Below are 13804 nucleotides of genomic sequence, written 5' to 3'. Positions count from 1 at the left end.
AGCTTACGTTATTTACGTTATGGATTTATTAGCTAATTAAGCCCATAAATGTATAGCCATAATTGAGAGTTTACGTTATTTACGTTATGGTAACAATCTGCTATATATATCCTCTCATTCATGTAAATAAAGAATTGAAAAAAACAGAACAGATTTCTCTCCATTTTTTCCTCCATTCTGTCATTCTCCCCTCTCAAGCTTGTCATCAATGAAAGCATTAATTCCTTTGTTGCACAGAGCATGATATAGGTGGGCAGTAAAAGTATTGCGGGTCTCTTGGCCCCTGAAACTCAAGAAGACACTGTACTTCCAACAATTTGTGCTGTTAGAGGAAGAAGCCATATTGGATTACAAAATTTCAACGCCGGCAGCTGTTAGAGATTCAGTCAAGAACTTGATTTCTTAATGCAACTTTATCACCGTTTTCCTTTTCTTCGCTAGTTGCATAGCATGCTCCTTCTGAGGGAAAACTTTGAGCGACAGGCCTATGGAAAATATATTAATCAAAAGCCTACAACTGCAATATAATGGACAGTTTACTGTCTGATTCCGACAGTTAAAGCATAAATTAACACACCATTGTGGCTCGAGGTGTGGGATAATCACTCATTCAAAAGCATGTTCAAATCCGACGTTCCGGCCATAGTAATGTTCAAGAATCCTCGTCTTCTAACCTAGTGGAACACCAGCTAAACCTCTAAAAGAATAGCTTCTAAAACTTGTGAAGAGAAAAATATTTGCATTATGTTGTATTCCTATAATGCTCATAATTAAAATCTTTTTGGTTGGTTAATAATTTCATGATAGATATAGAAAATTGCTGAACATACTTTCTTTATTGATGTGAATTCCTTTTTATTAGGGTAGCTTACAAGTTGTATGTAATGTAAATACAATAACTAGAAGGTTGTTATGTTGACAGAGAGTCTTCAGATGATAGGTATACAACATGCGTGGGTTCATTTATCTGCAGCGGATGATTATCATGTGTGTTGTGGATAATCTTTAACATGCTCTCTCAAGATAGGCGGGCTGATGAGTAAGCCTATCTTGTTAACCATAGCTTGAAACTTGATACGAGGAAGAGGAAGAGGTTTAGTGAGGAAGTCAGCAAGTTGGTCATGGCTACTTCACATCATAGCTTACAAGTTGAATTTCTGAAGGCATGCCAACAGAAAAGCATAAGAGCATCATCACAACATAATTCCTTCACCCTAAGTAAGCGTTCCACCCCGTGAACAACTAGCAAACGTTCATCTCTAGTTGTTATTATAATTTTGCTTCCCGAGCCAAACCATTCTCGCTCTCCAGCTAGTTGTTTCAGTCCCCCCCCTTTTCAGTCCAATCCCCCTCTCTTTCGTTCCTCCCTGTTAGTCTCTATTTTTTTCTGTCCCCTGTGTTTTTTTGTTTCGGTTCTTGGTCCCCTGTTTCATCCCCCCGTTTTGCTCTCTTTTTCTAGCTTTTATAAAGCCAGAGAACGTGGTAATGATCTTCGGAGGGAGCCATAAAAACTAGGGACTTGGACTGCATCGTGTCCCACGATCTGCAGTTGCAGATTTCCTGCTGAACCGGTCTCTCTTGGACGAGGAAGAAGGCAGAGAATAGTGGATTCAGAAACGGCGCCGTTTTCTTGAAATGGACATTTTCAACTTGGTCCCTGATTCTTCTCCCTCTTCAGCTGGTAACAGAATCCTGCCAAGCTCATTAAAGAAATTCATTTTTTCCTTACACTTTGGTTGAAGTTGAACCTTTTCCTCTAATTTCTTGATGCACATTGGATCCCAATTACTCACATCCATTGGCTGCAAAGATAAAGAAAGCCAATGCTCCAGTTGATGCTTCTGATCCGCTGACTGCAGAGACAAAGAAAACTGCTTCCTACGCTGCTTCCTACGCTGATCAAACTGCTTCCTACGCTGCTTCCTACGCTGATCATCAGCAATTTTTCTTCTAACCGGCTTCTGATCAGTTGGCTGCAGAGACAAAGAAAACTGCTTCATAAGCTGATCAAACTGCTCCCTACGCTGCTCCCTACGCTGCTCCCTACGCTGATCAAACCGCTCCCTACGCTGCTTCCTACGCTGCTCCCTACGCTGCTGCCTACGCTGCTGCCTACGCTGCTGCCTACGCTGATCTTCAGCAATTTTTCTTCTGCTCACCTTTGGATTCAAACTGAGTTCCAAGAATCTTTCAGTTAGATCTGATGATGCTGGCCGCTTCCTGTTCATACTAGGACTCAAAGCCAAGCCGGGGTCAACTACGTAGTGACTTGTTATGAGATCAAATGAAACAGAGTGCTCTGTGTAATAACTTGTGGATTGAGTGGACCATGGATCCCAATTACTCACATCCATTGGCTGCAAAGATAAAGAAAGCCAATGATCCAGTAGATGCACCGCAGATTTGGATGCTGTCAAAGGGTTACCCGGCTTCTGATCCGCTGACTGCAGAGAAAAAGAAAACTGCTCCCCACGCTGATCATCAGCAGTTTTTCTTCTGCTCATCTTTGGATTCAAACTGAGTTCCAAGTCAACATTGTAGCATCCTTCAGTTAGATCTGATGATGCTGGCCGCTTCCTGTTCATACTAGGACTCAAAGCCAAGCCGGGGTCAACTACGTAGTGACTTGTCATGAGATCAAATGAAACAGAGTGCTCTGTGTGATAACTTGTGGATTGAGTGGAACATGGATCACTCACTGTCTTATCTTGCTTGTATATAAAATAGACCCCACACATTTTCAACGCCGAACCCCTTGGTGCTCCGAGGACTTCAAATGAAATCTCAAAGCGAACTAAATCATTTATTGCTTTACCCAAGGCTCTAATATAGCAATATGGCTGGTAGTATAACCACATATGATCCGTCTCCAATGGAAAGAAATGTCTTGAGCACAAAATCATGCTTTTCCCATCAACAAACATTTCACACGATATATTTGCTGTCACTCCATCCTCTAAACATAAAATGGAGCAGATAACCAGTCCTTGGATATTCTCGAAAACAGAGGAAGGTACAAGGTGAGTCAAGGAGCCCTGTTCACTGGTAACCGTGAACCATTCTGGAATTTTACTTCCAGGAAGGAACATTTCAACTTGAAATTGCTTATGAAATGCCTGTTACAAAAAAAAAGTTAACATATTAGTGGTTAATGCTGTTCATGATATAAGGTGAATGCAACAATGAAATCAGGAAAGGTTAATTTGTTTGAACTTGACCATTTATCAACAAATTCAAATAGCAAGCATACATAGTCACAAACACATTTTAGCAGAAACAGATGAAAGAGGACATAAGATATCAGCATTTTGAGTTTGCAGGCAAGCCAACCTTACTAAAGAATGCATCCTTCAAATTCTTTCCCTGGTTTTTAGCTAGTTTGTGGCAGTTTGAGAAGTCAACAACGCGAAGTTTGGCTGGCCATTCACCTTCCTTCTCTAATGGTGAATATCTTTCCAACAATTCACAATCTCTTGCTTCTAGTCTCTTAATATTCCGTGGAAGCTCTGGAATTTCTTGAAGCTTCTTGCATTTATGTAATCTGAGGCTCTTCAAGTGAGTAAATAGCGAGAGTGTTTCTGGAAAGATAGCAAAACTGTTTCCTGACAAATCTAATTCCTTCAACTTTGGAAAGCAATCATGCATCTTCAAGAAATTGACATTTCTTAGACAGCAGTTACGTAGATCTAGCAATCTTAACGAAGGAAATCCCAATGAGGAAGAGCCTTCAAGAGAATTCGCTTGAGCCGGAAGGAAGTCTAATCCTGAGGAATTTTCATAACAATTTGAAGATGTAAGGAAATTTGATGGTACCTCATTCTCCCCATTCACTGGAAACTTGTCAAGTTTTGAGCAACCTTCAAGAAGCAGACACTCAAGATGTGTAAGTTTATAAATGCTATTAGGAATATCGGCAAGGTTCTTGCAAAATGTCAGGGTCAGGACTTTAAGCCCAGATATATTTTTGATGGATGAAGGAAGCACTTCAATTGCAGTTCTACTCAAACGAAGTTTCTCCAAACATTGCATCTTTTCAACAACGTCAGGAAACGCCTCAAGCTTTTGACAGCCTGAAAGAAGAAGGGTGTTAAGAGATTTCAATTTGATTCTTCGGGGAAGACTTCTGAGATTAGAGCAGAATTCAACATTCAAGAATTCAAGTTTATCAAGATATCCAACAGACTGATGAACCTCAACCAAATTTGCGCACCCTTCAAGATTCCTGATGGTTGAGAAGTCGGGTGTTTCTTTTAGGGACTCGCAACCACTGAAATTCATAAACTTCAAGCAACTGTAATTCTGTGAAACAGAAAAGGTATTAGTTTCTGATAAGTTGATGATATAATTTGTAGAAAGAAACCTCTAATAGTTTAAAACCTTGAATCCCTCGAAGTGGCTGATGAAGCTACGCTGCATGTTGAGAACAACAAGTTTTCTTGCATGAAAAGTAGATGGCAGTGACAATAATGGACACCCAGGCCATTCAAGCCATCTCAACTCATTTGAGAGATATACAGGAGCCACAGTTAACAAAGCATTGCGGATTATAAGTATTCTAAGTCTTTTCATCTTCTTAAATGCTTTAGCACTCAAGTGCATCTCTTCTGGTTCATGGAAGTCCAGCATTATTGCTTCAATCTCATCAGTTCCCTGAAAATTAAAAGGATACGCATACAATATATCAGAAATCAGTCAAAGCATTCATATTTTTACCAAGGAGAGGAAAAATGGGTTGCCATCAAAGTACAGTTCATAAGATGCTCGCAAGTATACGCGACACTCACCATATTTTCGGTCAATACATGAACAATATCCTCATGAAACCACAATCTGCTGCGCCTGCCTGGTATATTGGGAGATCCTTGCTGAACAATTTTTCTGCCCATTGCTTGTACTAAATCATGCATCTGCAGCTTATTATTCTCTATACTTATCAAAGACTTCTCAATAAGAACTTGGACTCCTATAATTGGCTTGAAATCGCATGCATCGAACACTTTCATCACATAGTCTTTGTCCATTCCTCTGAAGAAACACGCAATATCAAGGAAAATGGCCTTTTGAGGGCCATCCTCCAAGCCATCATAACTTATTTTGAGTATTTCATATATCTTTTCATCAGGAATTTGCTTCAATTTATCTAATTCACTTTCCCACTCATGTACACTCCTACCATACAGAAAAGAACCCAACACAACAAGAGCTAATGGCAAGCCTTGGGCATAAGTTACTGCCTCGCTTGAATGCATCATGAACTCCTCCTTGGGTTGGGAATTTCTGAATGCATGCCAGCTGAAAAGTTGAAAAGCATCACCTCGACATAGTTCCTGCACTCTATGCACAAATTTCACTCCATGGGAAACAAGCACATGTTCATCTCTACTCGTAATAATGATCCTACTTCCTGCACCAAACCAATCTGGCTCTCCAGCTAGTCTTTTTAACTGGTCCACATTATCCACATCATCAACAACAAGAAGAACCTTTTTACTACACAACCTGTCCTTTATCACACTGATTCCAAAATCTATATTTCCAACTGACCAATTTTTATCTCCAAGTATCTGTGAAAGAAGTGTTTGTTGTAGTTCAACAACCTTGTTTTGCTTTGCCATTTCTCTAACGTTTGCAAGAAAGCTGCTACCTTCAAACTGATTAGCAATTTCGTTGTAAATAGCTTTGGCAACAGTTGTCTTGCCTATTCCACCGATTCCCAAAATCCCTACCATGCAAACATCGTTTGATGCAAGGCGCAACTGACAATTCAAATCTTGGATATGGGAATCTAGTCCAACAGGGTGATCGGCAACATGTAAGAATGCGCGGTTCAATATAGCCAAGACCTTTTCAACAATGCTCTGGATAGTTTTAGCCTCATTCCTGGATATTTAAATTGTGAGAGTCATGTAATGAGCATGGCCAAAGCTAACCGGAAAGAGATTCAATACTTGATCAAACTTAAACAGGAGGATTTGTTGAATAACTATTACCGGAGGAGGTTGCAGAGGAGTACATGGATAGTAAGGAAGGAAACATTTTCTTGAAGAGGTGTTATTGTTGTTAAAAAATAATATAAATTATATCTCGTGATTTTATCTAAAAATTTAAGTTATTATGTTGAGATGGTTTTTTGATATGGTATTAGCCTTGATGACCAAACAGTCACAAGTTCGAATATCACCATCCCTATTATTATAGAATGTATATCATGTATATCTATACATAGGATATTAATGTAATGTAGGATTAATCCAATGTTGTAATCCCTATGGTTACTACTGTATTCTGCCCTACCTATATAAATAGGAAAGGTTGGCTAAGGCTAAACCTAAGACATTCAGTAATTCTCAACTTGGTATCAGAGCCAAAATAAATTAAAACACTTAGCCGGCAGCCTTCTCCTTCTCTACAGCAATGGATTCTTCTCAGCCGGCAGCCCTTTCCTCCTCTGCAGCAGCCCCTGCTGTCCCACCTCCTTCGCTACAATTTTCTTCTTCAGCCGCAGGACAGCTCTCTTCTTCAGCCTCAATTATGCAGTGGCCACAGCACACTAATATTGGCCATGCTCTTCTCAATCCGGACAATGCTCCTCTGCTCAATCCAGACAATGCTCCTCTGCTGCCATCTTCGTCTGCTGAAATTACAGCAGCCTCTGCCGTGGCAATTGTGTCCCTCTCACACACCCATCAGGTCATCTCTATGAAATTAACGAATACCAATTACTTGTATTGGCGAATGCAGATGAAACCATACCTCTTAGGCCAAGGAGTTTTCGGCTTTGTTGATGGCTCAAACTCCTGCCCCTCTCCACATATTCCTGCTGCCGATGGTGCTACTCTTCAGGTATCTCAATCCTTTCTTCGTTGGAAACAACAGGATCAATTAATTCTAAGTGCCTTGCTCTCTTCGCTGTCCATGGAAGTTCTTCATCTTGTTGTTGATTGTCCAACCTCATGTTCTGTTTGGCTCACACTTGAGCAAGCGCTAGCCTCTACATCCAATTCTCGTATTATGCAATTACATGGTTCCCTTCAAGAACTTCGACAAGGTGATGATTCGGTAACTCAATTTTTGCAAAAAGCTAAGACTTTATTTGATGAGCTAGCAGCTGCTGGCCGGCCTATCTCGCTAACCGATTTTAATCTCTATATATTTCGTGGCCTTCGCGGAGAATTTAAGGACTTAGTAACAAGTCTTATTACAAGGGCGGATCCTCTACCATATGCAGATTTGCTTAGTCATCTGCTAACTCATGAATTTATTCATAAAACCTCTCATTTGTCTATGGGATCTGCTGCCAACGCCAACCAACCATTGCTGCCCACGCCACCTTCAGCACTACTGTCTCAACGCTACAATTCTGCTCAGTTTGGAAGACATAGGGGGCGTGGCAGCTGGCGTTCTCCTTCTCACCGAGGCAACCGAAATAATTCCTACAGGTCTGATTTTCGAAACCCTCCAACTAATTATAATTCTGATCCTCCATATGGCACCGAAAATAGGCACAGCAGTTGGCAAGGAAATTGGCAGCGCCGAGGCTCAAATCCCCGCTGCCAGCTATGCAACAATTATGGACACACTGCTCCTCAGTGTTCCCAACTTCAGCAACGCAGTCATGGCCCGCAACACAGTGCCAATTTGGCATTCAATAATTTTGCCTCTGCTGCTGAATGGTTTCCGGACACCGGTGCAAACCAACACGTTACACCCGACCTTGCAACCTTGACTGCTTCAGAACCATACAATGGTAATGATAATTTGCATGTTGGTGATGGTAAGGGACTTTCCATATCTAATATTGGCCATACAAAAATATATAACCCACATCGTTCATTCACTTTATCTAATGTTCTACATGTTCCTGCAATCACGAAACCTCTGCTTTCTGTTCAGAAATTTTGTCTCGATAATCATGTTTATTTTGAATTTCACCCTTTTCTGTTTTATGTCAAGGATCTCAACACCAATGAAGTCCTTCTCTCAGGTCAGAGTAAAGATGGTCTCTATACTTTATCCAAGTTCAGGTCTTCCGTCCTGTCAAGTCCTCAAGCCTATTGGTCTCCTTGCACCTCTGCCTCTGCTGATTTGTGGCATCGTCGCCTAGGTCATCCTACCTCCCGTATTTTTAAATTTTTAGTCTCGAAAAATAAGATCATTTGTAACAACAAAAGTCTTAATTTTCAATGCCAAAGTTGTCCCTTAGGAAAATCGTCACGTTTGTCTTTACGACCCACTGGTCACAAAACTTCTGCTCCGCTTGAATTAATTTTTAGTGATGTGTGGGGTCCTGCTCCCCTTTTTTCTTCGGATGGTTATCATTATTTTGTTATATTTGTTGATGCGCACACAAAATATATATGGTATTATCCACTTGTTGCAAAATCTGATGTTTACTCTGTCTTTCATCAATTTCAAACTCTTGTCGAACGTCAGTTTTCTTTAAAAATAAAATCTGTTTCAAACTGATTGGGGCGGTGAATATCGCAAACTCTCCACTTTCTTCCAAACTGTTGGTATTCATCATCGTCTGATATGTCCACATACTCACGAACCAAAATGGAATGGTAGAAAGACGTCATAGGCATATTGTGGAAACCGGTCTTACTCTTCTAGGTCAATGTAAAGCTCCTTTTCGTTTTTGGAATTATGCATTTGATACTTCGGTTTATCTCATTAATCGTATGCCTACTTCTGTTCTTGATAATCGATCTCCTTTTGATTGTTTGTTTCAACGGTCTCCTGATTATCAATTTTTACGTACTTTTGGATGTCTATGTTTTCCTTTCTTGCGTCCCTATAATAATCACAAATTAGATTTTCGTTCTTCTCCTTGTATATTTTTTGGCTACAGTCCCTCTCACCTTGGTTATCGATGTTTTGATATTGAATCTCATCGCATGTATATCTCCCGTCATGTTCGTTTTCATGAAAATGTTTTTCCGTTTGATAAATCTGAACAGATTGCACAGGTTCCCTCTCAAACCCATACACCATCCCCTATTACCATCCTCCCAAATCTCAACCTCTCACCACTGTTTACAGCTCAAAATCCATCCCCACCCGCCTCTGCCTCTGCCCTACCCTTACTGCCGACTCAAGCACCACAACCCTCATATTTCCCTTGCCGATCACCCCATGCATCTTTATCTAACCATACTGTTGCAGCTCCAGGTTGCAGCTCAGTGTTTCCTGTTCTCCAGCACGAAGTTCTTGCGCATAGTGGGAGATCCTCTGGCTCGTCTTCAGCTCCTCTTTTTTCTGCCACCAATTCGGCTTCTGCCGACTCTGCCTCTGCTGCCAGCTCTCCCCTTGCTGCAGCTTCTTCACTGGATTCTTCTCCTGGACTAAATCTGGTGGTGGATTTCTCCGCCTATCCGTTGCATCATGACACCTCTGTCATGCCTCCTTCACCTGCGTCACAGCCAGTTCTCAACCGACACCCTATGATCCTTCGATCACGACAGCCAAAACATGCCAATATGGTGTCCTCTGCTGCCTCTACTGCAGCTGTTTCTCGGGTATTGCTCTCTCCCTCCTCTGAACCTGTTGCCTTTTCTGATGCAGATAAGTATGTGGCTTGGCATGATGCCATGTGTGATGAGATCAAGGCTTTACGATCCAATCATACTTGGTCTCTAGTGCCCTTTCATCCATCGATGAATGTTGTGGGCAGCCGATGGGTATATCGTATCAAACGTCGTATTGATGGCAGCATCGAATGTTATAAAGCCCGTCTAGTTGCTAGAGGTTTTACTCAACAGGAAGGCATTGATTATTCTGAAACTTTCAGCCCCGTTATTAAGCAGGCCACCGTCAGATTAGTCTTTTCCATTGCCGTTTCCCGCAATTGGAAGATCCATCAGCTTGATATTCATAATGCTTTTCTCAATGGTGTTCTTACTGAAGAGGTCTACATGAAACAACCTCCAGGTTTTGTTGATTCTACTCTTCCATCTCATGTGTGCAGGTTGTACAAGTCACTATATGGTTTAAAACAGGCACCAAGGGCATGGTACACTCGTCTGAGTGATTTTTTACTCTCTATTGGTTTCCTTGCCTCCAAGGTTGACACTTCCCTGTTTATCTTATCTGATGGCACTAATATCTTCTATCTTCTCGTCTATGTTGATGATATTCTGCTTACAGGCAGCAACTCTGCCATGCTCCATCATCTAGTCCAGTTACTAAGCTCTGAATTCAAGCTACGTGACTTAGGTGATGTTCACTACTTTCTAGGTATTGAAGTTCAGTCTACAGGTATGGGTCTGATGTTGCGCCAACAAAAATATATTCTTGACATCCTCACTCGGGCTGGTATGACTTCCTGCAAACCGGTTGACACTCCAGTTTCTCCCTCTAAACTTGCTCTACAGCCAGATCATCCATTTTCTGATCCCACACGGTTTCGTCAAATTATGGGTGCTCTCCAGTATCTTACATTCACTCGCCCAGATATCTGTTTTGCTGTTAACAGAGTCTGTCAGTACATGCATGCTCCTACAGATTTCCATTGGACTGCTGTTAAACGCATACTCCGCTATCTCAAAGGAACGGCTTCTTATGGTTTTCATATCACTCGAGGTACCTCCTTTGCTCTTCATGGTTTTACAGATGTTGATTGGGCTGGGAGTATTGATGATTGCAAGTCTACGGGTGGTTATCTTGTTTTCTTTGGTCAAACACCGATTTCCTGGAAATCCGGCAAGCAACGTACAGTTGCTCGCTCTTCCACTGAGGTTGAGTATAAAGCCTTAGCAGATGGTACTGCTGAGGTCATCTGGCTTCAATATTTGTTAAGAGATCTTCAGGTTCCCTCCATCTCAGCTCCTACTATTTGGTGTGATAATCTTGGTGCTACTTATCTCTCAGCAAATCCTATCTTTCATGCTCGTACTAAGCATGTTGAGGTAGACTATCATTTTGTCCGTGACCGGGTAGCAAAGAAGGAAATTCAAATTCGGTTTATCCCCTCTCAGGATCAACTTGTTGATGTCTTCACCAAACCACTTTCAGCTGCGTCCTTTACTGCCTTCAGGTTCAAGCTTCGGGTCGATCCTCCACCCTCAGCTTGAGGGGGCATATTATAGAATGTATATCATGTATATCTATACATAGGATATTAATGTAATGTAGGATTAATCCAATGTTGTAATCCCTATGGTTACTACTGTATTCTGCCCTACCTATATAAATAGGAAAGGTTGGCTAAGGCTAAACCTAAGACATTCAGTAATTCTCAACTCCTATTTATTTAATAAAAAATCAAGCACAAGGTAATGTGGGTCTATGCAAGTTTCAAGCCCAAAAAACTTGTATTTGAGATAATATGCTAAAAAATAATATAAATTATATTTTGAAATCTCATCTAAAAATTTAAATTATTAAGTTGAGATGGTTCTTTCACAATTATCTCTGAAAGAAAACATTCAAGAACTTATAATTAAGGATTTTCAAAAGCAGGCTGCGTACAAAATAGACTAGAATACAAACCTAATCTAACGAGCGCAATGCTAGGTGGTAGAGTTGTTGGAGAAAGAGTATGTTATAGAGCGTGTGTGTCCCTGTATAGCCAGTCCCAACCCTTTCTTGATGTCTAAGAAAGATGGCACGTACGTTGGACATGTGCTTAAACCAAATCACTAGGAAGTTCATGTATCCCATATCATGTTTGGATAACATATTGTCTTAGCAGACTGATTCTACGACTTTATCAAAAAAGAAAAAGAGTGGAAGATGACGTTTAAGATACAAGATGAGTTGGATGAGTGGATGATTATGCCATTTGGATTGTTCAATGCACCTAGCACCTTTATATTTGGTTCATGCACCGTCGTGGTGATTTGGAGCACCTGCTGGCTATTTTTGGTACATTAAGGCATGCTAGTGCCTTTTCCTTACTAATAATGTTAGCTTTAGGGTTTTTTATTTTTTTTTAATGGTTCGTAGGTTGATGAAGCCAAGATGGTAACTATTATGGATATCAGGATTTTGGTAGAATAATTTTATTCAGAAAATAACTAGCAGTGTGGCTAGGGTTCTTAATTGGCCCTTCAATTTTGGTGAATTCTATATTTATGTGTTCTTAGCTACCCATCTTTGTAATTGTGGCCTACTATCACAATCAAAGAAGACTAAAATCGATTTTTTACTAGTTTAAATGCTGGCGTGATTAATCAGTAGCTCAACTGTTTGTTTCTAACTTCTCTGGGTTGCTTCTTGAGAGTTTATGAGCATTACACCATATATTAATTCATGGTTTAAAATCATATTTTATCCTAAGGTTTGAATTATCAATTTAATTTATTGTCTTCTAGTGAAATTAATTCATTTAATTATTACAGTTGGGGTCAAAGTTTGATTGTCTATTAAAATACTCTCTTCAATATCTAAATATATAACATCAACAGGTTTTACTGTTATTTTTAATAGTTTTATCTAAAGAAAGAACTTAATTTATTATCTAGAAAATAACAGTTTACAGACAAAATAGATCAAATTGATAAGTCGTACTTTTAGCCTAACCTTAATAGTTTATTGTTAATAGTTCTATCTATATGCCTGTTTATTTTTACATTTTAAAAGTAATTTAATTGTTTTTAAAATTAATTATTTAATATTTTTAAATTATTTTGATATCTTAATATTAAAAATATTTTTAAAAAATAAAAAAAATATTATTTTAATATATTTTCAAATAAAAAATACTTTAAAATATAATCATAAACATCTTTCCGTAAGAAGAATGTAATAAACTCTGCTAGAAAGTGTCCCTGAAACTTGAACATAAAAAGTCGAAGACAGAAACATACTTTCTTGATCACTAGATCAACCTCGTGAAATTAGGGACAAATAAAATAGCTAAATAGTAAGTTTGGAAAAGAAACAAATATATATTTTCAAAGAAAGAAAGGGTCAGCAGATAAATTAAACAATTAATTTCTCCACGAGACTTGTGCAACCAACATTACAGAGTTACCAAATAGTATCCGACTGCTTCTGTTAAAATAAAAGTAGAATGGTAGGTGGAGGAATAAGTAGTATTTACCCGTTGTCCAAATGCCACCCAGACAATCTAGCTGCTTTTGTTAGAGCTTCCTTCCACTCCAGCAACTTGTCCGTACTTGCAGCAGCACATGAAGCTGCACGAAGCACAGGTTCTCCAAAGCTGTCGTTCTGCGCTTCTACATCTGATGGATCCACGTTGTAAAACACGGGCAAAACCACTTGCCCTTTCGATTCCTTGCATTCAAGCATCTTCACCAGCTCATCCAAACAATAGGAAGAGCATGCATAGGTTTCAGAGAAAACAACAATGGAGATCCTTGATTGCTCGATAGCTTGGAGGAGTGCAGGAGCAATCTCTTTTCCCCTCTCAAGCTCGTCATCAATGTACACATGAACTCCTTTGTTACACAAAGCTTGGTGTAGATGGCTAGTAAAAGTGTTGCGGGTGTCTTGGCCTCTGAAATTCAAGAATACATCATGCTTCCAACAATTAGTGGAAGAGGAAGAAGCCATTGGATCAAAACTTTCTGATGGCCAGAAGCTGGAGGTGAATTATAGAAAACACTTTGGGCCTTCGGGTGCCCAGAGTGTAATGTTTTGAAAGTAAATGAGTGGTAAGAGTCTACAAAGCCCTTGAAGGCTTAGAAGTAAGTATAAATAAATAATAAGTATTGTAGTAATTGAACAATGAATTGATAAATATAAATAGAAAGAGAGAAAAAGAAGAAGAGAAAGTTGTGTTCTTGAGAGAAAACTATGAGAAAGAAGAAGAAGAAGAAGAGAAAAGAGAGAAATTAAA

The 13804-nt window shown here is 39.7% G+C and overlaps 1 protein-coding gene across 1 annotated transcript; it reads right to left on the bottom strand.

The window, feature by feature from the left end:
• Window positions 1-4348: 4348 nt before the first annotated feature.
• On the bottom strand, window positions 4349-13587 carry LOC118050570 (disease resistance protein RUN1). Its single transcript, XM_035060955.2, has 3 exons — window positions 13046-13587; window positions 4785-5880; window positions 4349-4650 (listed from the first exon to the last, which is right to left on the bottom strand). The coding sequence occupies exons 1-3, from the start codon at window positions 13516-13518 to the stop codon at window positions 4363-4365; spliced, it is 1857 nt and encodes a 618-aa protein (XP_034916846.2). The 5' UTR covers window positions 13519-13587; the 3' UTR covers window positions 4349-4362.
• Window positions 13588-13804: the final 217 nt, after the last annotated feature.

Source organism: Populus alba, chromosome 19 (genome assembly GCF_005239225.2).
Source record: "Populus alba chromosome 19, ASM523922v2, whole genome shotgun sequence".
In the NCBI taxonomy this organism is placed as follows: Eukaryota; Viridiplantae; Streptophyta; class Magnoliopsida; order Malpighiales; family Salicaceae; genus Populus; species Populus alba.
Note: the sequence above shows the minus strand (reverse complement) of the source record. Positions and strands in the feature narration are given on the sequence as shown.

What these genes read in the sequence shown, in the direction of transcription:
- LOC118050570 (XM_035060955.2), bottom strand. Translation starts at nt 13,518, where the DNA reads ATGGCTTCTTCCTCTTCCACTAATTGTTGGAAGCATGATGTATTCTTG. An exon ending in GGGTGGCATTTGGACAACGG is followed by an intron (nt 5,881 to 13,045) that starts GTAAATACTACT and finishes TTAAATATCCAG; the next exon opens with GAATGAGGCTAAAACTATCC. An exon ending in ATGTATTGACCGAAAATATG is followed by an intron (nt 4,651 to 4,784) that starts GTGAGTGTCGCG and finishes TTTAATTTTCAG; the next exon opens with GGAACTGATGAGATTGAAGC.